Source organism: Liolophura sinensis, chromosome 7, assembly GCF_032854445.1.
Source record: "Liolophura sinensis isolate JHLJ2023 chromosome 7, CUHK_Ljap_v2, whole genome shotgun sequence".
Taxonomy (NCBI): Eukaryota; Metazoa; Mollusca; class Polyplacophora; order Chitonida; family Chitonidae; genus Liolophura; species Liolophura sinensis.
This window is the reverse complement of record NC_088301.1, coordinates 51,400,123-51,427,695: the sequence shown is the minus strand read 5'-3', so window position 1 is coordinate 51,427,695 and position 27,573 is coordinate 51,400,123. Positions and strand designations below refer to the sequence as shown.

Sequence of the window (27,573 nt, the reverse complement as noted above, 5' to 3'; positions counted from 1 at the left end):
GTTTTGCCTTTGTCATCTTTATTACCATCTGTGAACTGTCAACATTGACCACCTTGTCTCTCTTTACTGTGGTAATGACTGAATTGGAAATGAGAATGAGAATACCTGCTTGCTAAACGACACATTGGTCATTAAGTCAAATACACACCTAACGAGTATTGGTAGTCATGTGAAAATGTCCTTCTTAGGAAGAATTAAAGCAATAAGAACTAAATGATATAAATTTTGTAACATTTATCTTTATCTTAAGTTCTTTAGAAGGAATATTTCAGCCCTTAACCTTACAGTTGGTATACAATGACACGTGCCTCTTTCACTCATACATGGTCGAAATACTGCTCACATTCACTTCTAAAGTCTGGTTTTATCCTCACATGACTGAAAATATGTTGGTACCATTTTAGATTTTCAGAAAATTTTTGATAGAGCACTGCAAAGATAACATATACATACATGGATTTCAAGTGAGAAACATGCTCTCATTTTTTTGTGAACTTTGGTTTTGTTGGACATTGCTAATGTGTCCATTTGCACAGTCTTTCATTGATAAACACTTAAATTCCACTGATGTGGCATGAATATCTATTTGTCAAAGGGGGATAGGGTTTATCAGTAACTTGCCATAGGTCAGTGGTTTATTTCTGACTCTCCATTTTCTTTACCCATTCGACCATTACAGTGAGTATATATGCAAGTGAAAAAATCTTGACTTGGGCAATGACCAAAAATCAGATCAAGTCAGAAATACGTAGAGGATATTGCATTGCATTGGTTAACAATCATAAAGAGAATGACACCAGTGAGGGGTGAAACATAATTGATGGTGGGAGAAGTATTTGAATGCGTTGCTGTATTTACCTTACACATGAACAGTTTTTGTGGCACCTCTAGTGTGCAGTGTTCCCTCTTTAATAAAAGTCGGCATTTTTGCGTGAATAAAACAAAGTACATCAAAAATAGAGGAAAGGTTAACTTAACGTGTCTTATAACACGTCCCATATAATGTGGATGTGGTACTCTGCAGGTGTCAGTTTGAGCATAAAATGCTGAAGGTGGAACTGTAAATGAGATAAAGCAGCATACAGCAGTGTGCTATATAGTACAGTCACTTGAATGAAATTAAACCTAGACAGACTCAACTGAAAAAATTTTGCAATTATCATGCATATTACTATAACAAAGATCCTACTATGTATATAGCATTTAATTTGTACATTTGAATGGTTTTTCTTACACCGGTTACTCACATTCATGGTATATCCTAGATGTGGTTAGCACTTTCTGTTGACTGAAGTTCTATGTTGCAAGGTTGTTGACTTCAACAAATTTCCATATCTATTCCCTTACACCTGACTAACAACGACCTTTTACAACCATGTACATATTCATCTTCATATCCAAAATATACCATACAGTGTGAACAATATCAGTTTTACATGCATCTGAATCACCACAAGGAGGATATTCGGCTTAAAATTCCTGATCGTCGCAGTTTTATGTCATGGAGGTTTGGATTTGCAGCCGTATTATTTCAGTCACCTCGTCGCCTCTGGGTCGCCATAAAGCGCTCTGTCGAAGTAATTAGGTAGAAGTTCGCCCCGTGTTAGAAGACGTTCCAGGATGCGGCTGGTCATCGTCACCTGTTTTAACACACAATGACAATGCGAAACAATATCTAATTGTTAATATCTAATTAATAGATATTTCACTTAACCGTATTGTATTGTGTCACACTGGTGAAAGGATGCCAGTGGATTCCAGTAGAAGAGTTAATCAGTTTATAACTCTGATAAAATGTTAGCCATATTACTAGACACAAAGACTGCACCTCTTATGACCCGTATATATTGCTTGACGAATGCTTCGGTGTACTCAAATCTAGGATTAAAACAGACTATCAATCCCAGCTCAAATCAAGCGGGTTAACTTCAAAATGATTCATTAAATATATCGTGAATGGTGTCGGGGAAACAAAGCAAAGCACAGTCGCCATGCTGGTATCGCGTATACATGGCCCGAGCAGCGCGTCAGAAGGTAATGAATTAAAGTACGTGTAGGCCCGATTAAAAATATAGAGAGACAGATCGCCAGGCTGCCGTGCGGCATAATCACCATAGAGGCCGTAGGTTCGAATCCACCACAACCTAATTTGGTTGCAGTATCCGAGGTGTTCGTCGGGTGACTTCCATTGCTATCTTTCGTTTTCCGTCACCCATGCATAAAAATCACGGTCCTCATTTATACCTAAGTAAAACACTGAACATAAAAGCAATTAGGGCCTACAGCTATCTAAACTGTTCTGTTTTAGTGTACTTACTGTCTTCCACGTCGACTTCTTTCCGTCGTCTACATCGTGAATTTTTCCATCTTGATTTGGTAAAGCACACAACGGCAATTATAACGATGGCTACCAGAACAAACAGCCCAACACCTACGCCAGCCACAAGGGGTGTTCTGAAACCGTAAAGAACACATTGTAAGTATAGGGAACGTGTATTCGGATATACAGCGAATCCCTGACAATCCCCCGTCCTCACTGTTTTCCAGGCACTCTGTGGGAATAAGCGATTATTTAGAGGTCTTACATGAAGTTCATCGGAGGTGTCTTGCCTACCACAAATATGGCTGGCTCCAATGGTGACAATCCTTATGTCACCTGGGGTGTTAGTTATGCATGTATTTGCCAAAGATAAGTGGTTTACTCTATGGGCACTCTTAAGCACATTTACTCAAATGGGCATCCCCATCCCCAAACGAATCATGAGTGGTGTCCCGGAAATTAACCCAACACGAATAAACCGTCGAGTATAAAAGCTTGGATTTGGTTTCCTCAAAAATAACGATACAAATGATAACTCTTATTCACAATGGAATATTTGTTGACGTTAAGCTCCAATCAAATCATTAAACTCAGCAGAAGTGAAAATAGGTACATTTTACCTTATGTTGATTAGTTGGTATACATAGACTTTATTGGGTGATATTTAAACATATGCGCAGTTAAATTAATATTGACCCGATATAAACCAATGCAGGTGGCCCCGTGGCCGAGATGGTTAGCATGCCAGCACGGCACAATGACCCAGGCGCCTCCCACCAACGAAAGTCGCTGTGAGTTTTAGTCTAGCTCATGCTGTCTTCCTCTCCAGTTGTACGTGGGAAGGTCTTTCTGTAGCCTGCGGATGGTCGTGAGTTTCACTAGGGAACTGCTCGGTTTCCTCCAATTATGATGCTTGCCGCTGTCGTATAAATGAAATATTCTTGAGTACGACGTAAAACACCAATCAAATAAATAAAACTAAATAAACCAATGCATACAGATTGGACAACAGCTTAACGTATAAACTTACGAATCGTTGGTATCCTCACAACACTTATTGTCACAGCATCCTTTCTCACAGACTGTTACAAATGTGGCACCTTCATAGAATATACACTCAGTTTGCTTTGATGTCACTGATGAATGGACAGAGAAATAATATGTAAACGTATGTATTACAAGCAATGTATTAACATATATTGTTCCTTTGAGTATAGAAGTTGATAAAAAATTGTGTACTCCACTTCTAACCCTAGCCTCCACAAACTATATACCGGTATATGGATCTATGTACAGGCCTATACATGAATGCAAAGCATGCACGTCACAAAAGACTTTACCATGCAAAAAAAGTTGTCCCTTTTGATTGAATGTTACGGTACCACGATATTGGCCAATTAAGGTCATAAAAGCGTTCGATAGCCTATATCACCCAATGATTCCCTGACTAAATTTATACGCCAAATTATACTTTTGGGAAACACGTGCAACTGAAGAATGCTTTGAATCTGAACAACGTTCATGGTACAATCGATGGAAACCAATATACCGTTGTGAAAACTATACTGTACTTTTTTGATGGGACAATTTTGTATGGTTGTGGAAGCAATGTTAACGGCGTCCTACAAACCACATGGTACATGCCTGTGTGCCTGTATTTACAAGTTATTGGAATTTTATTCAGGATTACAATATTTGGTTTTAAGCTTTACCATTGCTTAGTATATGAATATAATGCTTCTATGTAAGATGCAGGTGACACTGGGAACTGGGGTTTGTGTTTAACATATATCTGAATCTTTTTTTATAAACCGTGAAAATGTACTTTGCCGAAGATAACGGAAGCATGAAAAACGCGTTCTTTCGTCAAAAATTTCTTCTCGTTATTTGCAAATAGTACAGTCCTACACCTTTGCACACAGACATTTATCTATATAGATTAATTTTGGACTCACACAAGCAAATAAATTGAGACTTACCTCTTGTAAATCCAAGCCACAGTATACACCGAAGAGTCGTGGTTAGGGCAGGGTAACTTAGTTTAGGGAATCCCATCATCAGGAGTTCCTTAATTGGTCTTAATTCATGATGTCATACACAGCAGCTTTTTAAGAGTATACTGCGTAGCGTCAACTGTTCAGTACGCGGTATCAGTTGAAGTTAATTCTTCAGACGGGTCCGAAGGGTGTGTAATGCAGATATAAATATGTCCACAAATTCATGAAAGCCTGATAGTGTCGCCGTGAATCCAAATCAGATAACGAAATCTACCTTTTCTAAGTAAAACAAAGTGCTTGGAGAGACATCCACCGACGGTTTACCGTGAATGTATGTGTCGACATTTCAATCCATATCCCAATACACAATTAGTGAATCGATTTTGCCTCTCTACATAGTCCGTTAATAGATACGGTATATACACTTCAACCGTGCAACATGTTGTAAGTGTATGGCTATTGCTAAGCAGCCATTTCCCATTCATGGAATGTTTCGAAAGTCCCTGATTGAATAGTGGCATTGAGGTAGTGAATAATCGATTGGACGTATTTGTTAAGATCTAGTCTATAGCAGGCATGGTTGAATTGTCCTGAAGATCTAAGGTAGCAGTTCAGTGGCCATCAGATTTACACCTGGCCGTATTCACTTGCGAGTCTTTAAAAAGGAATTAATCCAGTTGCATTCCGAAAATTTTAGACATATCTCAACTAGTCACACACCTTGTAACAGGTATTCATTTGGTCAGTATTATAATGGGTTCTTTTTAAGGGCATATATGCCAAATGGACCAGCAAATGCAGTCTTATGCTGTAGGGCTCTGCCCTCGATCTGCGTAAGATCATTGGACAAAGGTATAAACTATTGTATATGTGCATGCCTGCCTTGTTATAGGGTTGTATATACATGCTTTATAAACCTTAAACGTGCTATAAGCATAATAGAATGGTATACTAAAACTTATCAGAAAGTTGGGTTAAAGATATTTATGTTTGTTCTTTTTTTTTTAACTTGCTGACCCTTGGGCCGTGGGTTAACTGGAAAAAGAAATTCACTCCAACATATTAAAATTTTCAAATGTGTGCCCTTTTGTCGGCCATTCAATGTGCCATATTCTCTTTCAGTAATTGAACGTATATATCCAAGTGGTTTACGAATTATTGACGTTTTTGTAAGTTTGGATGGTCATGACCATCACACTAAATTTGTTTTTAAAAATGTCCATTTGTTTGCTTGGTTTTACTATTCAGTTTCTAAAAGCCTACATATATGTATATACAGGCAGAGACATAAAGCTAACGATGACATATTGCGGATAGGCTCTATCTGGATTGAACTCACGACGATCAGTCCTGGCTTCCATTCGAAAATTCTGTTTTAAAACGATCACTGCAAATCATCTATAATTCAAAATAATTTTCTTTATTCTTTTTCCGTATGTTATCTTGTTTCACAAGTAGGCCTATACACACACAGACATACAGGCTTGTGTGTGTGTGCACGCCTGCACGTAAATCACATACCCATATAGTCCTATAATGTGATAAAAAGTCTATATAAATCATTAAATCTATATTCTATATAAGTATCTTATACCCTTTTGTGTTTACCTTGCCATTTTGTAGGCTTGTATAAGCATATAGCATATACAGGCCTATCCCGAAGCTCTTATTTGAGACTCTAAAAAAAAAAAAAAAAAAAAAAAAAATGGGACTCGCATTTCTGTTATAGGCGGAGACATTTTGAAGGCTTGGCCTGCATATGCTATTAAAACATCCTTGTAAACGACGACTCGAGTCGCGTAATTAATAAAGTCAAATGAATATTTGTTGTCGCTGTATGTCATATCCTCGACAATTCACATGTAGTTATTTAAGCATTAATATGGACATTTAGAATAAAACGTTAACTGAGGTAAATTGACCAGAGACCTTATTTTGATAAGGTTAGGTCATACATGTGACCGTTTGTCAAGCACCACACTGTCGTCGCTGTTCTGGTTTTACTCTCTGTGCTACATGCCGAAGTCTTTTATTATTTAATATGCCTAATTATTGCAAGCGCTCTCGTTTCGCTATAATGTAACACACTGGAAATCAGTCCACCAATTCTCCGTTTTATTTTACCAACCATCAAACCCAAATATAATATTCCTGTTACTTTTAGGATCGAATTTTTAGACAATTTGTCTATAAAAGGCAAGTGAGATTTTTTTGTTAATTTCTTATCATAAAATACATTTATGTCCATGTGTGTTCGTCTCTACACCGCATGCACCGTTATGAGTTCGTCGTATTCGTCCGGTGATAGTGCAACTAACGGTAAAGGGAAAGAACTGTGTTAAAGGCTGAAATACAATGGGATTATCTCCCTTCACACAAAAACAATAATAATAATAATAATAAATCCCTTAACAAATTCAGACATGCAGTCATATCCTGGGCCATTAGAATTGGTAGAACTTCGTTACAATCTGATAACGAACATGTTAGAACACCTGTGGATGAACTTCGGGTTGTGAAAATTTTTGACCTGATACGTTTGACACTTCCGGATGTTGACTAGAGAGTTCCTCTCACATGACACGCCCCTTTTCCATAGCAGAAGACAACATGGCGGTGTTTGAACAGAAAAAGTGCTCAAAAGTGACACTAGATGACACGACAACGTTAACATGCTCTATTGAAAATGCCCAAAATGTCAAGGATCACATTGTGAGTACCCAGGAATCACGATTCATCAGTGAAGTTGTCTGATATCGCTGTGGTTTTGACACAAACACTGGACAGGTGGTTGTTGATGCGAAGTACGATATGCTGACCAAGCCAAAAGTGAAAGTGACAGAATGGAACAGCATTTTCAATGATAGGGCCAGTATCAGAGTAGATGTTGTAATGTCATCTTGATTTCGATTTGCTCATTACTCAAGGCATATGCTACCTGGTTCGAACTTTAGTCAATTGTTTTTTAGAGAAAGGAACTTGAAGGCGTGCATATGTCCATGTAATCTTGTTAGTAAACAGTGGTGCATGAAAACAACCCACACAGAACTCTTTTCCGAGCACCACCCTCTTCTCCAAGAACCATAGAGAGAAATGGTTTCACATCAATTTTTGTTTTTAGTAAAGTGTTAACTTCATTAATAAGATCATATGTCGTTGTATGGATCCAACAGGCCCGGTGGCACTACCATATGTGTACTGTACGGATAAAAAAGAACAAGGTTGGACACAAAGCTTACTGATTTTGAAAATAAAACATTTCCCCGTTAGGTTTACACTCACCTGTACTTCTTGACGTTCGTCAGATATATCACCTGTGTCATATTATGGGATGGAATAAATAAAGGCGCATTGTCCAGATGACTAATGTACTGACATTTTGATTTTGTACGCTGTGGATAATTCTGACAGACTGTTGGCAGCGTTAAACTCAACAGGACACCAGAAAATACAGATGAGTGTAAAACAGTAGAGAAATGCTTTATTTCTAAAATCAGTGTAACTTTTTTTTCCGTGGTTGTCCCTCTTTATATATACAGTACATATATTAGTGTGACAGGCCTGTGTTATTGATAATTAACCATTATTCAGATAATATATGACGTTTTATAGATAATGAAATGATCAGCATCGATGTATTGCATTTATTTACGTGCTAGTCATAAGTCATTGGTATTAAAATTTTGTTATTCAACCCCATAGGAATACATCATCCGTGTGCAGAGAGGCCCAGTACCAGAAAACTCATGGACAATACAGAAGCGTTACAGTGATTTTGTAAAGTTAGACGAAGAGCTTAAATTTGCCAATTTAGAGTTTCAACTACCGCCAAAAAAGGTGTTTGGGAACAAGGAGCGAGAGTTTATTGCTGAGAGACAACATGGTTTACAGGTAATTTACATTCACAAGAGCATGTTCCTAACACACTTTTATCAGGCTCTAAGAACAAGTTATATGAAGTTATATGAATATTATTAAAGAGTAATCACAGCAGAAGAATCATGATCTTTGTATGTATGTGCATATGACAGATATTTGTTTCACATGTGTATTTTAATACATGTATGTTGTGGGAGACTTACCGATCTAATCAGCTGTTTTCTTTAAGAGCTTTCAGTGTCCATGTACCCTTCTTTACTTCTTGGTTTGCATCACTGTAATACAGCGCAAAATTTTATAATTTTTCTTACAGAATTTTATGAACCAGTTGTTGAGTAGCCTTTTCCTGTCCTCTAGTATCATTGTTAAAAGGTTCTTTGACCCAGAGGGATACTCAGCTAACCTGAGGGGTGAGTCACATTTCCACAAGGGCTTCCTATTTAATGGCATCAGCGGTCCTTAGTAATAACAAACATAAAGATGTTGCACCACTGATAATTTATGTTTAAGGATAACAACATGGATAATTTAGGTACTTGGTGTAATAAGATCTCATTATTTATTCACGGCCAGCATTATGGCGTGAGGAAACAGGGAAGAGCCTGAGGGATACCCATGACCACCCTGACCATCCGAATGTTTGGTGTATTAGAAGAAACATTTAAAGCATGTCCAGGATTATTATTCCAGTAAATTTTGGAAATATAACTCTTAAACACATTTATGTGTAGCTAATCTCTGAATGTTTGTTTGTAGAATCTGCTCTCCAGCACGTGTCCATGGTGTTTAGGTCAGAACCAAATTGGGAGGTTGTAGAAACACTGCCGGAAATTGGTATGTCACACATCAAAAAAGTGCATGTAGTATTATGCTCTAAATGAATGAGAGACCAACTAGAAGATAACATTTTTAGTAAACAAGACCTGGAATTTTAAAGCTTCATCATTTCAGGATATATTGCACAGTCGCTCAGTCCTGCCATTAAGCTTCAAACCACATTCTGTGATAATTAGCTCATCAGTTCTGAAGATTTCATACAGACAACATTATTTCATGTTAAAATGTCCAATTATTATAAACATATGAACAAACAGAAGGACAACCCTAAAATTTGAAAGAATCATTAGGTCAAAAACTGTTTCGACGATTTAAGTGATGATCCCTTCCATATTTTGGGGAATATTTTAATAATAAAGTTGTGATTTACATCAGGAGTTTTGTGAAATATTCAATATTTGATTCCTTTTGAGAAAATATTAATGCAATTCTTTAATACATTTTATATATTTATTTAGGATGGAGGTTGAGAAAACATTACATCCAGGTTAAACCTATAGCTCAGCCCAAGCGCAGACAGTTTCTAACATGGGTAAGTATTTCTTTCTGACACAAATATTTTTTTAATCAAATATGTACAATTATATGATAAGCGATACTTATCCACTAAAAAAGCTACTAGTGATCTTTAATAACTATTTTCATGTTGAGCGTAAATACAGGTTACATTGAATCACATAACCCCCTCTGTTGTGTAGGGTAAGTGGTGTTATGCAAGTCAGACAAATATTAGGTACCATTGATTAGCTTTGCTTCGTTTGGTTTCTGATAGAATGAATATGGCCCTGCCAAGTTCATGCCTGACAAAGAAACTGCTGCCCTCTTTAAGGTCTTTCCAGCGATCCAGGTAAGTCCTCTGGTTTAACAATCGGATTACCTGTATATTAAATATTCTTTTATTTGATCAGGAATGCTATTTAGATTAATAATTTAATAATAAATTAAAGGACAAGATTTTATATAATAAGCGTATAATTCTGTAAAGATAGTTAATCTAATTAAGAGTTAATTTCCACTAATTAAATCGTTGTGAAATCATGAGCTTGAGAAGAATTGTACATGTGGATTGTTTCATTGTTCTTTGTTTATTATACCCTAGTGGAATGAATCAAGATTCAACCACAGATTCTTATGGTACTTTCATACATGGAAGTAGATGAGTCTTTTCCTAAACCCATTCATCTTCTTACTTTTCAGCATCCTAATATCTATCCGATAGCTTTTGCCACAGCCAATGAGAATGGAGCTTTGATTATCCGTGACTTTTTTGAGAAGGGCACATTGAGAGACTACATTTGTGGCTGTAAACCAAAAGGTCATTTCCTCAAAAAGTATGGAAAGGTGAAAACTTACACAGTCATGAAAATGAATGAGGTCAAGATTATTGGGAGGCAGATATTGGACACGATCAAGTTCCTTCAGGACAAAGGATTGCCATATTGTAAGTAACATTGAAATTGTAACATTTTGACAACATCAAGTTCCAGAAAATTGGCATTTTGAAAACACAAGAATGATGTTACCGATATTTTGTGTTCATTCATTATTTGAGTAGACTAACAAACTACATGTATGGTTACAACAGCTTCTTAATGAAACTGGTTTGATTGTGAATTAACATTGGCCATTTGACCCTTATTGAAAGTTAGTTTCATATGTTATCTTTCTATCATAATTTTTCATAAATCCACTGTTTTTGAATAATGTTTGTAGATTATTCGCCTAGGTAACTTTGCGACCATGAAAATACATAAAATGTGCAAGAACATTTTCTGAAACTTGGCTGTAAGAAAAGTACATGTCATTGCTTATAGATTTTTGTATATTTCCATTGATCTCATCCTTAGGCCATCTTCATGCTGGTAATGTTATACTAGACTCCTCCCTTGGGCAGTGCAAGTTGTTGGATGTAGAAAACTGGTTAATAGGCCTACCCAGCCTGTATCGGCCATATTTTAGTCAATTTAGAAAAATACATGTAAGTAAATCAAATAAACAACAGTATTTTTATGGAGTAGAACAACTACCCTAGCAGAATCTTGTTGTAAATTCATAAAGAGAATTTTAAACATGACCGCCTCTGATATCTATAGATCAGAAGTTAATTTGCCATTCTAGTCTTCATATGTCCTGAAGGAGCATAAAAATGTTTACATTTTGGAGTTCTTGATCACAATTTTCATTAGTCACGATCTGAGTGACAAGGACTTAATTAGCAGTAGTTGTACCACATGTTTGGTAAAACTGATAACTGCATATTCATCATCTGTTGCAAACATTTGTGTCTTAATATTTATTGGTGTTACCATGGTTACATTTACATCATGTGAACTGGAATATATGTTTCGTATAGCTCATTTTCCATTGAAAGATTATTTGTTTTCACCCTCTGCAGACTACGGATCTCATTGATGTATATTGCTTTGGTCAGTTATTGTATGAGATGGTATTTGGGAAACAGCTTGACTCTCCCATCTGTGATATGTTCCCATCAGATTGCCCTGCTCAAATCAGTATGTATACATTAACGTTTTTTTAATTGTACATTGTCTATTTTTCTTTGTTAATCTACATTTAGTACATAGATTGGCTTGAAAACTGTCTAGGTATCTTTTTGTCCTGTGCGTTTCTTCTCTGTGACTTATGAGTCCATTTAGTTTTGAAATATGGTAAAGTTTCACCATGATTTTAATATTGTATCCTAAGCCATTGCACTTGGCACAATACAACAATGATTATATATTGTTTTTAATAATTTCAGCGAGAATCCAAAGAAAGATGATAAACTTATGTTTAGTTAAAGAATGATTTTGTGCATTAGTTTCATTTACTAAGTACAAAATGGGGGTGCTGTGACCAAAGTTCCTGTCTCTCATATTTCTACAAATTCTGAAAACTGCATTGGATTACCAGCACCAGTTTTTTTTGTATTATAATAACTTTATCGTATTCCAACAGGTTTGCACATATAGCTGCACAGTCTACCCACACATTTTGTATGATCTTCATAGTTGAGGAGCATATATAATATTCTCGTAATAGATTTGAAATAAACAGCACAATAACTAAAGTGTACCCTAAATGACCTAAAAATTCAACCACAATAGAACATTTTTGGAGTCAATTAAATGCAGTGACATATTACCTCTGGTGTTAAAATTTACATTTTCCCAGTAGGATATCATACCTTTCAAACACCTTTGAAAGCACCTTTCTAAAATTAATAGAACTCTTAGAATCTGGAAAATGAGCCACTTAGTCAAGGGCAAAATTTTAGGTCATTTAGGGTAAAGTTAGTTCTAAGGACTGTTTTTCTTTCTTTTCTTTTCTTTTTTTTTTTTGAAATCATTCGGGTTTTATGTGAATGTTTCACATTTTCTGAATTAGTTTTCACTACAGATATATATATATGTGATGTGGACTTTTGTAGGGTCTGTACTTGAGTCCATTCTTACAACAGAAGCCTGCAAGAAAGGTTTACCCAGCATATCAGATTTGCTTCTCCACCCGTAAGTCACTTGAGACCTGCTTCACAAAACACAGTTTGCATAATGTACTTCTACCTACTCCTTCACCTTATAAAGCTGGACATTAGCTGCCTCTGCATACTGTATTTGTGAAGTGCTCTAGTTTCTGTGTATGTTCATGTATTATTATATGTATTTTATATTTGCTTCTCCATCATATGTGTACCGATACATCTGTTTAAAAACTAGGTCATTCTAATTATGTTATGTTTCCATGGAAACAGAATATCAATACAGCTAACAGGATAACTTGAATCATATAGAAGCTGTGATACTGTGTTAGATATTGAATCCAGCAGTTGTTTTGACTGAGGCGTTAAGTCAGGAGATTTGTCAGGCACCTGGCCAAGGGCTGTGGTTTACTCAGAGCATTCCAGATTCCGTCACTAACAAACCTGACCTTCAACTAAAATGTTGTTCTTAGCCTTATTGGTGTCTCCACCAATTTCATCTTACCATCAGAAGTTGTCAGGAAGATGAGATTGGAAAAAGTGAAGTTTCGTTATTTGCCTGTGGACGGTTTATGAAATTTTGTTTTAGGCGAAAACTTTCATTGAATTGAAGGTTAAACGATTTTCAATACATGACAGCATGTCTTAGTAAAACATCTTGAGTTCTCTGTTCTACAGGTGATTACATCGCCCCATGCTTCGGCGTTCTTTTGATTAGATCCTTATAATTCAATCAGGATAATCCAACAGGATAATGGCAAAGTAATAAGTACTAATACAGAGATTTCTGGTAGTCTGAATTCTTACTACCATACCAAAAATAATTTTTTTTTCATTTTGGTATTGAATTTGTGTGGTGCTACAATGCTTACATGATTTTTTTGTTTGATGGAGTCATATTTCTGGATTCCTTTGTTAAGAATTGTTGGGTGTGATCAAAACATTAAAAATCAAAAAAGTCAAATTTGGGCTGAAAGTTTAATTATGCAGTGGCATTGGAAGAAAATTAAAAGTGAGATGGGAGGGCGGGGGGAGGGGATTGGCAACTACCACAGCACAAGAGTTTTAAAAGCTACCCCAGCGCATTAGACGATGGCTCCATGACCCTAGATTGACATAGAGATGAGATTTCAACCATTGATGTTAATTGGTGCCCCAATGTGTGGGGTCTAAAGGAGTACGTAGCCAAAAACTGTGAACAGTTTAGAAGTCAGTAGTGGTTTAGACGTAACTGTCCTGTTGTTGTGGGTAATCAGTTGTAATTAAATATCCCTCTCATCAATAACATGATGGTAATACATGTATAGCGTTAGAAGGATTTAGTATTGCACACACTCTCCTCGTAAACTTTTATTGCAAGTAATTCATCCTCTTTATGTTATCACCGATTACAAAAATTATTTTCTCTTTAAAATAAAAGCTGAAAGAGTTGCAGTTTAAGTACTCTCTTTTATGGCTATTATCAAAGATTTATTGTGGAATTGCTTTTAGGCTGTTTTCTGATGTCGTCCTGCCACCATCCGAGAAACCATCACTGAAAATTCCAAGCAAATTGAAAGAGGCAATTAGATTAGCCAGGGAGAAAATGGAGCAGCATTTGCAAGCTGAGCAGAAATTGGTATGTGGACAGTTCAACCTGATATACATGTAAATAAGGACAGAAGAACACAAGATTGCGTTAAATACTTTACCTCGTATTTTATTTTGAATACCTGGCACTTGATTTTGCATTGCTAGTGTCTTGTGATTTCTTTCAGTAAAGTTCCTTTACATTAATTTCTTCAATCACAGTTTCTTCCTGATACTGTCGTATGAGTTTTGATTGAGTTTCATTAGCTTGCATATCCACAGACTTATGTATAGTGGATTTCAAATAGTTTTGTTGGTCATGTATTTACATGTTTGAAGTATTTATCTTTAGTACACATTGTTGATTGATATATGTGTATTTGCTCATATTTTTAATGTACAGATCAGTCAGTATCGCAGGCTTTCCAAAGCAACAGCATTCCACATGTCTGAGGAGGAGAAAAAGAAACGGCGGAAATCCAAGAAGGTATGGGTTTTCTTTATTTATAGTTCTCCATATGCCGTATATGTGCATTGCTCCTCCACATTTTCCATAAACATATACGTCACTTGTCACCCTGTGTATCACTGCTACATTTTCATTACATATACATCACTTGTCACCCTGTTTCGCACCTCTACATTTTCATCACATATACATTACTGCTACATTTTCATCACAGATACATTACTTGTCACCCTGTATGGCACCTCTGCATTTTCATTGTGTGTACTTCACTTATCATTCAGTATGGCACCTCTACATTTTCATTGTGTGTACTTCATTTATCATTCAGTATGGCACCTCTACATTTTCATTACATATATATCACTTGTATATACAAGTATATACATGTACACCACTTATAACACCTATGTTTTCCATATACATCTCCAAATTTGATCTATTTATAGTCAAATGAACATATTTAGTGAACATTTCCTGTACAGGTCAAAACTAGTTTTTAGTCTCCATGCTCATTATTTAACAATATTTAAAATCATTACCTAAGTCACAGAATGCTGGTACCACAATAAGCATTCTTGGGTATGAATATTCCAGGTAATAAACAGCTTAAATAGACATGTTCTTTTCCTGTGAAAAAAGTTCAGTGCTGAAAATGATTACATGACCAGGGGTGAGCTTGATTTTTAAGTGCAAAAGATATCCACTGAGAGATTAACAGGAAATTACTTCCCTTTGTGTAGCAGTGTTTGTTTATCTATTTATTTATTTGATTAGTGTTTCACGTGGTACTCAAGAATATTTCACTTCTACAACAGTGGCTAACATTATGGTTTGAGAAAAACGGGAAGATTCCAGGGGAAGCCCACAACTATGTGCATTGTATATCTATAAATACATGAATTCTGAATTTGTCCAATCAGAAAGCTTTAGAAAATGGAGGGCAAGAAGTAACTTCACCAACATCCCCAATGTCACCAGCAGAGTCGTCTCCAGCTCCACCGGCCGCTCCAGCAATGCCAACATCTCCAGGTATGAAAACATCAATCAGTGTTGTTTTTTTGTGTTCTTAATGCTTCACTTTTCAGCTTTGTTGTCTCTTGAGATTGTCATTGAATAGTTTTGGCCATAATTAATGCATGCCAGTGAGCCAGCTGTAATTGCTGTTGTTTTGCTTCAATTTTGTGTTTACTTTCACCCTAAACACCTTCTTTATAGCTTTAATTTGCTTCTTTTAATTATGTTACCCATGCTATGTATTCCCAATAAAATTAACCATCTTCAAGTGCATGTCAGTCCATAATACAGGAGGATTACGAGAAACACACAAATGTCTTATTATGTTAATTCATGTAAGAGTAATATTATTTTTATGTTCCCATATAAAGCATTATGTATAATTATGCTAATGCTTGTAATTGTGGAAATACATGTACATAGAGCATGTGTAGTGGGTAATTAATAGTAGATTAATTCTAGGGAGAAGTTGCATTTATCATGTTGGAGAGAATGTGTCCATTTTGCTAGTCAAGTTAATAATCATACCTAAGAAAGTGAAACTAATTAATATTAGTATATATATATATATATATATATATATATATATATATATATATATATTTGTCATTGTGAAGAATTTGTATTTTTCACTCTTAAAACTATTAGCTAATCGATAGATTGTATGTACCAGTACTGCATAAGTTCATCAGACAATGAATAGGAACCTGTGTCAAAATTAACGGATATAACATTTAATGTGAAATTTTTTGCACATCTTTTCATGTATCCTTAAATTGTAGAGTCTAGTCTAGTGTAGACTGGTATAGGCCGGTAATGGTTCTTGTAGTAGTAGAACATCATGAGGAGGATCATCATGAGCTAGGTTCAGGATTATGTGATGTGAGTCCTGTGTTTCTCAAAAGAGAGAATGTGTCTGTTTTGAACAACTAAATTGACAAGCTACAGATAAAAATAACTCTATTGAATGAAAGACAGATGTGACAAAAACGTTTCTGAACTCTACATGTTGTTGGCATTAGTAATACATTGAAGTATTGCCCACCACCTCCAGCACATGCTTTTACAAAATTCTAATTTAAGCAAGTCTGATATACGCTGCCTTATCAGGTTTCAGCTATAACCCAAACTTTTAGAGTGTCTTTGCTATTAGAGATCAGCATATCAGAGCTAAAAAAGGATAGTGTAAATGATCAAACCATGAAATATGATCTCTTATCCAATATATCTTATTTAACGGCACTTTCTTATAGTCTCTGCATGGTGATGGTTTTATAAGAAATTTAATGAAGAACGAGACTGAATGATGAAATTTACCTAAAAGTAGTGGGCAGTAATAACTAACAGTTACTGCCTGAGGTTGAGGTGTCCAAGCTAGATGATCACTGAGTCAAGGCGAAGATAGCAAAAACTGGGCTTGGGGAGTGAAACCAAGGGTGGTAACGTACACAATGGTTTCATTCTTTGGCTAGAGTCATTTTCATGAAAATGACTATTTTAGTGATTAAAGTTAGACAAAATTTTCTAAATATTAAAATAAGCCTTCAAGTTAATTAATACATATATGACGTATATATATGTAGGCGCATTAAACTATGTATGTGATTATACATTCACACCATATCAAGTGAAATATATGTGTGTGTATTTCTTTGAAAGCTGTTGAAATGAACTGTGTTTATTGGTGATGTTGATGTCATCTTATATAAAGCTCTTAATGTGTTATTAATTGCACTGGTTTTACCAGATGCATTTACTGCATATTATGAAGCTATAATTATTATCTTTAGTTCTATTAAATAGTTAGGACATCACATTCTTTTTGTTGTTATTCACAAGTGTTAGTACGAGAAAGATAGTATGATGTATTATGATGGCCTTATCTGGCTTCCACAGAAATATGTAACTGTAGCAGCTTTCTAGTGCTTATACTAACAACAGCAAAGAAGAACTACCTAAAAGCTCAGATGGTACAGAGCAGGACCAGACATAGAGATCCACTTTCAAATCCTGTGGAGTGAAGCAGCCAGATTTTAAATGGAATCTGCGAGATTAGTCTTTAAGCATTTGGTACACATGACTTAACACCCTGTATGTGTCACTTGAACACCCAGTACTCATCACTTGGACACGTGGTACATCACTCCAACACCAGGTACACGACACTTGGACACCTGTGGTCGGCTGACAAACTGGTGGATACACAGGATGAATGGCTTGAGGCAAACAGTGCATGGAGCCAGTGTGTAAGATTTAACAGTTATTGGCAGTAGTTTGCTCAGGAGTTTTGTCATAGTGCTCAACATTTATTTGTTTGAACACATCTTTGTGTACACTTTAATCACTTGAACTCTTATAGCCAGGTTTGCAAAAGTCACGCCACATATACACTTTGGCATAGGTATGAGAACTCTTCATATTCAGTGACCTTAACCACTTTCCTCAAGGCCATTGTGGCTTATAAACGTCATATGTCATGAAGTGTTTTATGCATTTTGATTCATTGTTTCTCCACCTGTACCACGAGCACCTAGTAATGTAGAAGAACCTTACAGTTTTTCATTGGCCTCGACCCACTTTCTTCAAGGTCATTGGGTCATTGAAGTTATCTTTTGTGACAGGCATGTAAACGCATATCTCAAGACATCTTGAAGCAATACTTATCAGACTATTACATGGACAACATGTGTGCCTAGTCATGTGAAAGAATCCAATTTTTTCATTGGCCTTGACCTACTTTAATGTTTAATGTCATTGAAGTTACATTTTGTGTCAACTTTGTAAGTACTTTTAAACAACTTTCACCAAATTTGTACCACACTTGTTCCTGGTCATGTATAAGATGTATTGTTTTTACTTACAAGGGCACAAAGGTATGTGCCTCTATTAACTTTGTAAACACTGACTTATGATTATTTGATTTGTACTTTTTGAGAGGCAAGTGAACTTGGTATCCCTTGAGTGCTTTAAAGGGATACAAAATCGTTTCTGATATGATATGGTGTGAGATATAGGCAAGTTCAGTGTGTGCCTAACCTAAACTGAAGTTTACTTATAGCAGATTAATTGAAGCATGACCAAAGCTGCAGTATTTAACCCATGAATCCCTGTTTATACTGTCAGCTAATCAGTGTCGCATCTGTAAACAATCTTTCGTCAGACTTGTACCACGTATTCACCTAGTCACACACCCAAAGAGTATTTTTGCTTTTATTTGATTATAAATAAGGAAGGATTGTTTTGATGTAAGGGGGAAAGGGGTAGCATGTGGACATAAATGCAGACATAAACTGGAGGGTGTTAGGTAGTGTACCAGTGCAAACGTACACTTGACGGTGATATGATGTTTATCTATGTAGACATAAACTCTAGGGTATTAGGAAGTGTATCAGTGTAGATCTACATTGTAGAGTAGTAGGAGGTGTAGTCCTGAAGTCACTACGATATAGTCATGTAACCTTATATTTACTCTTCTTATAGTGGTGCCAGAGTTCTGCCAACTCGCACCTGAGGTACTTGTTGTGTGTCTCCTGTGAAAGTACAGACCTCCACAACTATATGCGATACATCGCCTTTATTTATTCGCAGTCTGGTGGTCTTGGATCATTGTATAAGGCATGCAGGGATATGTCCAGTATTTGAAAATTATTGTTGTACGTTTATTAAAGTAGCACATCTTATCAATGTTGGCTTAATTTTAAGATTAGCTGATTGAGTATTTACAAGTTTCCCTGTAGAATGGCTTGGTTTTATGTATGTGTCTATCTGAAGTTGATCAAAGCATTGATAAACTGAATATTGACATTACCTGGCATGTTTGTTAGCATGTCTGCATGCTGACAGTTTTGATCGCTGACTGAAATCATGTGTGAATGTGTTACAGCATGAACTATTGACATGTAGCTATCCAGGTATAACACAGCAAGGTGTAATATAAACTTACTCAAGCTGAACCTTATCACGCACTAGGAGATGACTAGGTATATGTTTCTGTCATATCGCATTAAAGAAGAGAGTAAATGTGAAATGAACATATAAAATGTTACATCATGTTGCAGTTTATTGCAGTTATAGTATTGAGCCTTACTTCTTGGCCTTGCATGCAAACGATGCATCTTGAATGTATTTTCTGTACTTGAAATGATCTACCTTTTCTGAAGAGGAATGCAAAATGTTGAATTATTAATAGCAAAAATGATGTTGTATGCTACAATGCTGGTTTGGCTTCTCAGTTTGACATAAATTCCATGATGCCTGTATGTCATCATCATGATCTTTTCATATTGGTTTATGTTCACATTATTAAAAGTGAACAAACAAAGCAGTCTTGTGATAAAGTTGTTTAAACATTTGTTGTAAAATTTTCACCACAGTGGACCAGTTGCATAATGCCATTATCATATTTGTGTGCTACTAAGCATTCTGGCATTGTACATGTATTTTAAGTTTTAAAAAAAGGAGCAGATCAAAGAAATAGAGAGAGAATTGTGATGAAACAAATTATAACATACATGTATGGACTAGTATTCAGGAGAGCATTAAAAGGTCAAGGTATAACAGCCTTGGATTAGTTCTTCAAAAGTTAATTAGAAAGCCATTGTTCTGCTAATGAGGCAATACCATGGTGAAGAAAAAAAGGTGGGGAAGCAGAATGCCGATAGATGCTGTTGACTTGATTTCTAGTGTGGATGTCGTCATCTAGGCGTGATAGGTTACTACTAATATCTGTGTATAGCTCATGTATAAGCACATCATTTTATAATAACAGATCAGCTGATGTACCGGTTCTTTAACACTTAGATTACTAGAGACAGTTTCTACAGTGACATGTACATGTTTTTTTGTATGTGAATAGCCATATTTCTCTTCTGAAGGTATGTGCGTATATGTATAGTTGTGGCAGTTCTTATATCTTTAACAGTAGCGTATGAAACAAAGATGAGAAGGAAACAAAATTACGTGTAGGATCTGCACTCCATGGTTAAACAGCTTTTGACTTTAACCTAGCTAGCTTCTTTCAACATAAACAAGAAAATGTTACCTATAAAATGACACTGAAGAGAACTTGAGTATGGTTGTGTACATGTTCCTGGCCTTGGTCACTAAACCCCTGCCTCTGTTCCCATCTATTTCAGCTGGACCTCCCTGAGCTTAACAGGTACTCTCTGTATGGGGGAAGGTACAAGCCATGTGTAGCCATTTGTCTTGTTTTGGGGTTTTTTTATTTTTTTTTTTCTTGGTTTGTGTGTTTTTTGTTTTTTTTTTAACTTTGCTCCATTTGCTGCATCTCTTATCTGGGAGATTTTTTTAGAGAAAGCAGAGGATTTGACATTGTCTGTCTTTTTAGGGGTGCCTTTTTTTCTAAAGCACCAGCTGTTCACTTGCTTTTTCAAAGCAGAATGTGATTTTTGGGTATGTGCATATTAACTTTGTAAATTAGACATAAATTTCCTTTATGTGGGGACGTGCTATAAGACAGACAGTGCAGATTCTTTACAGTTCTTCATAAATGGTTATTCTCTTTTATTCATTTCCACCAGTAATCTCCTTACTGGTGTTTTATTTATTTGCATATGGACACTTTATGTATATATATATATATTATGCCTGTAACATTGTGTTTGATATTGCATACACATTCATGTAGATACATGTACATGTAGATCTATATTTAAGTAAACATACATAATCTGGGCATGCTAGGCTACATGAAGGCACATGTATTAGTGATGTGGATGTGTAGTACTGCCATTAAAAACTTCAGTAGCGACCCTGGGTTGACTAAGTTTATTTTCTACTCGTAGATATACCATAACTCACCTATCTCTTAAACTCAGATTCTTTTCCAGTTTTTGGTTCTTTTATTTTTTTACATAATAACAATGTTGAACAAAAGTTTATATAGTTACATCAAACATTCATACTAAATAAAATCATATTCACCAAATTAAAACACTTTTAGGGAGATCAGATTCAAGTACAGAAAAAGCTCTGTTTTGAGTCAAGAATGTCAGAATAAAATAAAATGTTCATGCCAAATATAAGTAGCATTAAAATTCTATAAATAGAAGTAGGGAAAACTATTTTATGTTTTATAGGGTACAAAGAATACTGTAGTGTCTAATCAAGACTGATATATCATGTGTGCTTCACAGTCACCTTGTCTGTAAGATCTGACCTGTACAATTAAAGCATTGCTATGTATAATTTGTCAGTGTAATGGCACTGTTTTACCCTAATATCAAAATATGACATCGCAAAATCCAAGTGGATACTAAAGCCGAGCTGTTTCATCTGTAAAAGATGAATTTTTGTAATTTCTTGTGTTTTGGCCTGTCATATTATGAGACTCAGGCTAAGAATGCTGTCATATTGCAATATTATAGGAAAAAATGTTGTCATTCTACAATCCAGCTTTTATAGGCCAAGTGACTATGGTGTGTTTGCATGTTTTAGTACAACCAGGCTTCATCAAGCTTCCATATCACCTGACTTAAGGGTAGCTGGGATTACTGCAGAAATTGTTAAGCTTTCAGGTGATGGGCTGTTTGAGTGTTCATATAAAGAATAGAACCACATTTCAAGTCAATAAGTCGTTCATACAACATTGTTGTTAACACTGGTAAACTGAGAGTCCAATTTTTTTTGTACTATTACATCACCTTATTTAACTAGAGACCATTTAGTTGTTTTTTTTTCAGTTGTTTTTTTTAGGGTTACAGGGGTTAAGCATGTGTTTCTAGGTATGCTTAGTTTTTTGCAAATTTAATTTGATTCTTTAAGCTTTGTGATAGAGATATACGCTATGCTATTTACTACAGGGTGTCCCAGAAGTCATGCACCATCCTGATTTTCATTTTTTCAGATTTTTTTTTTCAGATTTAACACTGTTTTTAAATTTTTTTAATTATGGCTAATAAACCAACGGTACAAGAAAGAAATGAATTGGCTTTTCTGTTTGGAAGAGATGGGGCAACAGACTGCTCTGTAGCTTAAGCATTCAACCTCATCCTGGATGGTGCGCGACTTCTGGGACACCCTGCAGTATGATATATTGTTTTTTGAGCTTGTAATTTACTTAATCGAGGTATACATGTTTTCTGTAGTTTGCAGGTTTGATTATATTGATATACTGTTTTATATTTACTGAAACTGACACAGGTAATACCTCAAACAGGTGCTTGACTTTCGCAAATGTACTTTTACGATATCACACATATAGGATAATGGTACGTTAATAGTGACATGCAAACTGCTCACCTACATCAAACCATGGATTGCTCCCCCACACCACACTATACACTGCTCACCCATACTACATTGTAGACTGTTCAGCCACACCATACTATAGACCATTCAAACACACCACCCCATAGACTGCTCAACCACATCATACATTGCTCACTTGCACCACACTATAGAGTGCCCACCCACACCACACCATGCACTGCTTACCCGTACTACACTATAGACATCTCTTCCATATAATACTATGGACTGCTCACCTACTTCACACCATAGACTGCTCACCCATTCCACACTATAGACTGCTCACTTGTACCACACTATAGACCATACACTGCTCACCCACACTAAACTATAGACATCTCTCCCATACCACACTATAGACCGCTTACTCACACCACACTATACACTGATCACCCACACCACACTATAGACTGCTCACTTGCACCACACTATGGAATGCTCACCCACACCACACCATACACTGCTCACCCATACTACACTATAGACATCTCTTCCATATGACACTGTAGACTGCTCAGTTGCACCACACTATAGTCTGCTCACCCACACCACACTATAGACTACTCAACCACACCACAATATACACTGCTCATCCATATCACACCATAGACTGCTTACTTGCACCACACTATAGACTGCTCACCCATACCACACTGTAGACTACTCACCTTCATCAAACCATAAACTGCTCACCACACCAGACCACACATTGCTCACCCACACTAAACTATACACTGCTCACTCACACCACATTATAGACTGCTGACCCACACCACACCATACACTGCTCACACCACACTACACTAAGACATCTCACCCACACCATGTCATAGACTGCTCACCCACATTACACCAAATCCTGCCACCTCCATTGCATTAAACTGCTAGTCACAATACTATTACCAATAGCACATTACATCTCTCACGCCCATAACTCACATTGCCAACACAATGTCTTTGTTTTATTTGCATTGTGACATAGGTTAAGTTTATAAGACTACTCTTCACCAGATACCTGACAAACATCGTGACCATAGCCAAACTATCAAGAGCCAGATTTAATCCTCTGACCTCAATTGTCACATTCCTGTGGGTTGTACTGAAAATTTGTCAGCTAGCTTTGCCATTGTCAGCATGCTAAAACAAGTGAAAATCTGTAAGAGGATACCTGAGGTTAATGATATGTTGACACTTGTTTGCAGTATTATGATTGTAGATGTACTGTTTTTATTTTCACAGTGCCACCTGCTGCAGCACCTCCTCCACCTCCACCCCCACCGGTATCGCCACCAGCACCTGTACCGGCTGCGACTTCTCCACCCCCATCCTCTGGGGGAAGAGGGGCATTGCTAAGCTCCATATCAGGCTTTAACAAGGGGAAGCTCAAGAAACAGGAGACCATCGACAAAAGCAAGCCCAAAATTTAGCCTGCATTGAGGGATAGGTAACATATAAATTATGCTTGGGTATTGGAACAAAGGTAAATTGTATGTACAGTGCTAAGTCACAAGTTTCAGATGTTCCATGTTTATTTTAAGTGTTTGCACATTCACAGTGTGTTGTAAAGCAATATTTTATGGTGATATGTAAATAAGTATAGATACATATACATGTGTATATTTGCTCATGATTTCAACTGGTTATTTTGTTTCTTTAGTTCATTCAGACTCCAAATTTTGTATTCTTATGCAGTTTTAGTCAAAGCTAATTTTACGTATATGTATGGTTGTAATTATTATTCTGATCACATGCAATTTAAACAGACACTTTTATTTTGAGACAAGAAATGGAAAGAAAAGGGAAAATAATTTGTTTTATTTTCCTGAACAAAGTACTGATACTTACTATTGAAGATTTTAATATTACCCTTTTAAGTCTGTGAAAGTCATTCATGTTGTAAGCATTGTATTTATGGATTATAGTTTTATGATATTCAACATGTTTAAGATAGAAGAACAATAAAACACACGTTTTACTTTTGTGATACTCATAATGTGGCCATGTCAACCCTCAAAGAGGGAGTAGCACGCCATTGTGAAGTGTGTAATACATATATATCACTGTGGAGATTGCATTGTATAGTGAGAATGTGACAGTACTGTGAATTCTGAACAAACTTTAATGTTTCCCCAGTTACTCTTGACTGATGCCTTCTAATTGTAATCATTAAATGGTTTAATGTGTATTTAACATTTACTCTTCATGTACTACATCACACATAATGCTCAATGTTGTTTCCTTTCCTACAACTACAATGAGATGAAATATTTTAGTGTCTTGAAATTACTCAAAGTTGTCAGTTCTAATGTTATTTTTAAAAATTGTTGAATCCCTGTGGTGAAGGACTTTACTCTTGTTAAAGATCGCTTTTAAATTAATGATTGTTTTTATATCCTATAGTTAGTTTTCTGTTATAAAGATTCAGGGGCATGTGTTTATGTCTATATATGTTTACAAGTTTAGTAAAGATTTTAACATATATTCTTGTGTATATGTAAATATATATATTTTGCTCATAGTTACATGTATATGTCATTATAAGCATTGTCCTTTTCTGGGGCATTAAATATTTAGAGATGAGACTGTCATACAAAAGAAGTGATGTATCATGCGCGTATGTGAAAAAGATATTCTCTAAATATAGTTCTCATCCCCATCCTCATCACATTCTGCTTGTTTCTTTCTTTGCTCAGTCCTTCATGTCTTTCATGCATTTTTAGCTCACCTATACAAAGTGCTGAGCGAGCTTATCATATACCCTCAGCATTCGTATCCAATAACTGTTGAAGCAAAATGAAAATTTATTAGACAGATCTAATCAAGACTTCAAAGTATCAATTTCTTTCATTCGAAGAAGTGAATACTCAAAGATTATTTCCATAAACCCTGATTCAACATTGAAGGTTTGGTCACACCTGTCTGGTCAGTGTTAAGGTTGGTATGTCAAAAAGTACTTGATGTATTCAGGTGAAGTTCTGCATGCATGTATCCCCTACAGGTGAGCTGTTTAGTAGCCTTGCTACCAAATTTACATATAGATTGAAATTTTTATGCTTTACTTCAGCTCAGTCACATGTGATCAGGTTTACAAGTTTAAGAAACCAGTGCATCTCACACACACATATTGTGAATACCAGGTAGTTTTGCATGCTTTTTAATGGGTGTATTCTGTGGTTCTATGCATCTTTTAAGGTCCTTAGTGATTCTGTACAGCAGGAGAATGTGGAAGGGATTATGAAGATAGTTGATTATTCACAAAAAAACTCCAAAAGCCTACATTTCACTGAGAGGTGAGCTTAATTCTTCGCAGGATCATGATAATTACGAATTTGATATGACTGACTCATTGACAGTGTTTTATTTTCATCTGGAGAATATGACACAACACCAGATGAAAATAAAACATTGAGTTCTGCACGAGCTGACATTGTCATTACTGTGTACAGAATAACCTAATTATGCAGAGAAAGACATCCCAAATCAGACAAAAGAGATAAAAGTCGCGGAAAAAAGTCACAAATTTGACAAAAAAATTAGGAATTTCCCTCAAATTTGTGTTGTTTTGTTTTACTGTGATACCAATAGGCTGCAGTATTGTGGTCATAGGGAAGTAAAAGTAAGTACCGGTATACAGAGAGCGCTTAGGTGCTGGTTCAGCCAACCTCCACGATCCAGAAACCGATGGTCGATTCCTTTTCATGCTCTATATAATGTAGCACAGTCGAAAGAATTTTTGCTGAGAATGTCAAAATTATCGGGACACAACTGCAACGGCACGCAATCTGGTTTATCATTCAGGCGGTTAGGTTATAGGTTGTGTCTTGCCTGGAACACATCAATACATAAAATTTAAAATATGTACATGTCGTATAACATAACATTTGTAAGTTAGCCCTAAACATTATATCCCAACACTATAGGCCTATTGAGTGAGGCCTGTAGAAAAAAACTACAAAATCCACGAGAGGTTACGTATTCTGTATAGTATTTTTTTAATCAAGGGCAACCAAATGAAAACATAATTTCCTATGATCCCCATGAACAGTTGAGGCAACAGTACTGGGTAGCAGTAGGCCTGCAATATGGGAATGCTCGGTTTCCTCCCACCATAATGCTGGTCGCCGTCCTATAGGTGAAATGTTCTTGAGTACGACAAAACACCAATCAAATAAATAAATAAAAATATAATATAGGAAAGGAACTATTTATATGTTGTTAATCAACCAAAATTTAAACGTAACTAGCCATGCATAGTCAGAATCTAGTCAGAACCACCCTGGCATACCTTTGAAGTTATATTCATTAGCCATATAGTTATCAAAATTCTTGTTAGGCATCCCGTTGAAGAACCATCACATCAATAAGCAATCACATCGAAACAAAGCAAAGGGACCAGGCCTCAGGGATGCCAACCCACCAGCAGAATCCTGATTTATATAGGCTGCGGCATTATAGTATGTCGGGAAACCTGTTAGGCCGAGATAGGTACTTCGGATGTGCCGCTACGGCTTCGACTGAGTTCAGCAAGACTTTTCTTCCATGCATACATAAATAGTGGTCATGTGCAGTTTTTCCCGAATTTTTCACAGTTTTTTTTTTTCGCCTAACCTGCGTCTCTGGCAGTATAATTGGCGAGGGCTTTCAGGGCCTAGGCGGCCCCTGAACCCTCGCCTGATGAGTTACTTCCGCTGACTACCCCCTCCCACTCTCCCCAAAATCTGTACTGTCACTGTTTCATGAA

General features: G+C 36.2%; 1 protein-coding gene across 3 annotated transcripts; it reads left to right on the top strand.

The window, feature by feature from the left end:
- The first annotated feature begins 6,922 nt into the window (after positions 1 to 6,922).
- On the top strand, positions 6,923 to 25,551 carry LOC135471904 (PX domain-containing protein kinase-like protein). 3 transcript variants are annotated; one of them, XM_064751329.1, is made up of 15 exons: positions 6,923 to 7,029; positions 8,020 to 8,208; positions 8,510 to 8,606; positions 8,953 to 9,030; positions 9,492 to 9,565; positions 9,806 to 9,880; positions 10,231 to 10,474; positions 10,881 to 11,011; positions 11,429 to 11,546; positions 12,464 to 12,542; positions 14,003 to 14,129; positions 14,484 to 14,567; positions 15,470 to 15,578; positions 20,699 to 20,742; positions 24,072 to 24,202. In XM_064751329.1, exons 1-14 carry the CDS (start codon positions 6,928 to 6,930, stop codon positions 20,710 to 20,712), a joined length of 1,521 nt encoding a protein of 506 aa, XP_064607399.1. In that variant the 5' UTR covers positions 6,923 to 6,927; the 3' UTR covers positions 20,713 to 20,742; positions 24,072 to 24,202. The 3 variants fall into 3 exon arrangements, with proteins under 3 accessions (XP_064607399.1, XP_064607400.1, XP_064607398.1); XM_064751330.1 differs by having other exon boundaries at positions 20,699 to 20,721; positions 24,072 to 24,197; XM_064751328.1 differs by lacking the exon at positions 20,699 to 20,742 and having other exon boundaries at positions 24,072 to 25,551.
- The last annotated feature ends 2,022 nt before the right edge of the window (positions 25,552 to 27,573 follow it).

Excerpts from the sequence above, each read along its gene's own strand:
- LOC135471904 (XM_064751328.1), top strand. The coding sequence starts at position 6,928 with ATGGCGGTGTTTGAACAGAAAAAGTGCTCAAAAGTGACACTAGATGAC. Across the intron at positions 8,607-8,952 it reads ATACTCAGCTAACCTGAGGG|AATCTGCTCTCCAGCACGTG; the intron begins GTGAGTCACATT and ends GTTTGTTTGTAG. Across the intron at positions 12,543-14,002 it reads TCAGATTTGCTTCTCCACCC|GCTGTTTTCTGATGTCGTCC; the intron begins GTAAGTCACTTG and ends AATTGCTTTTAG.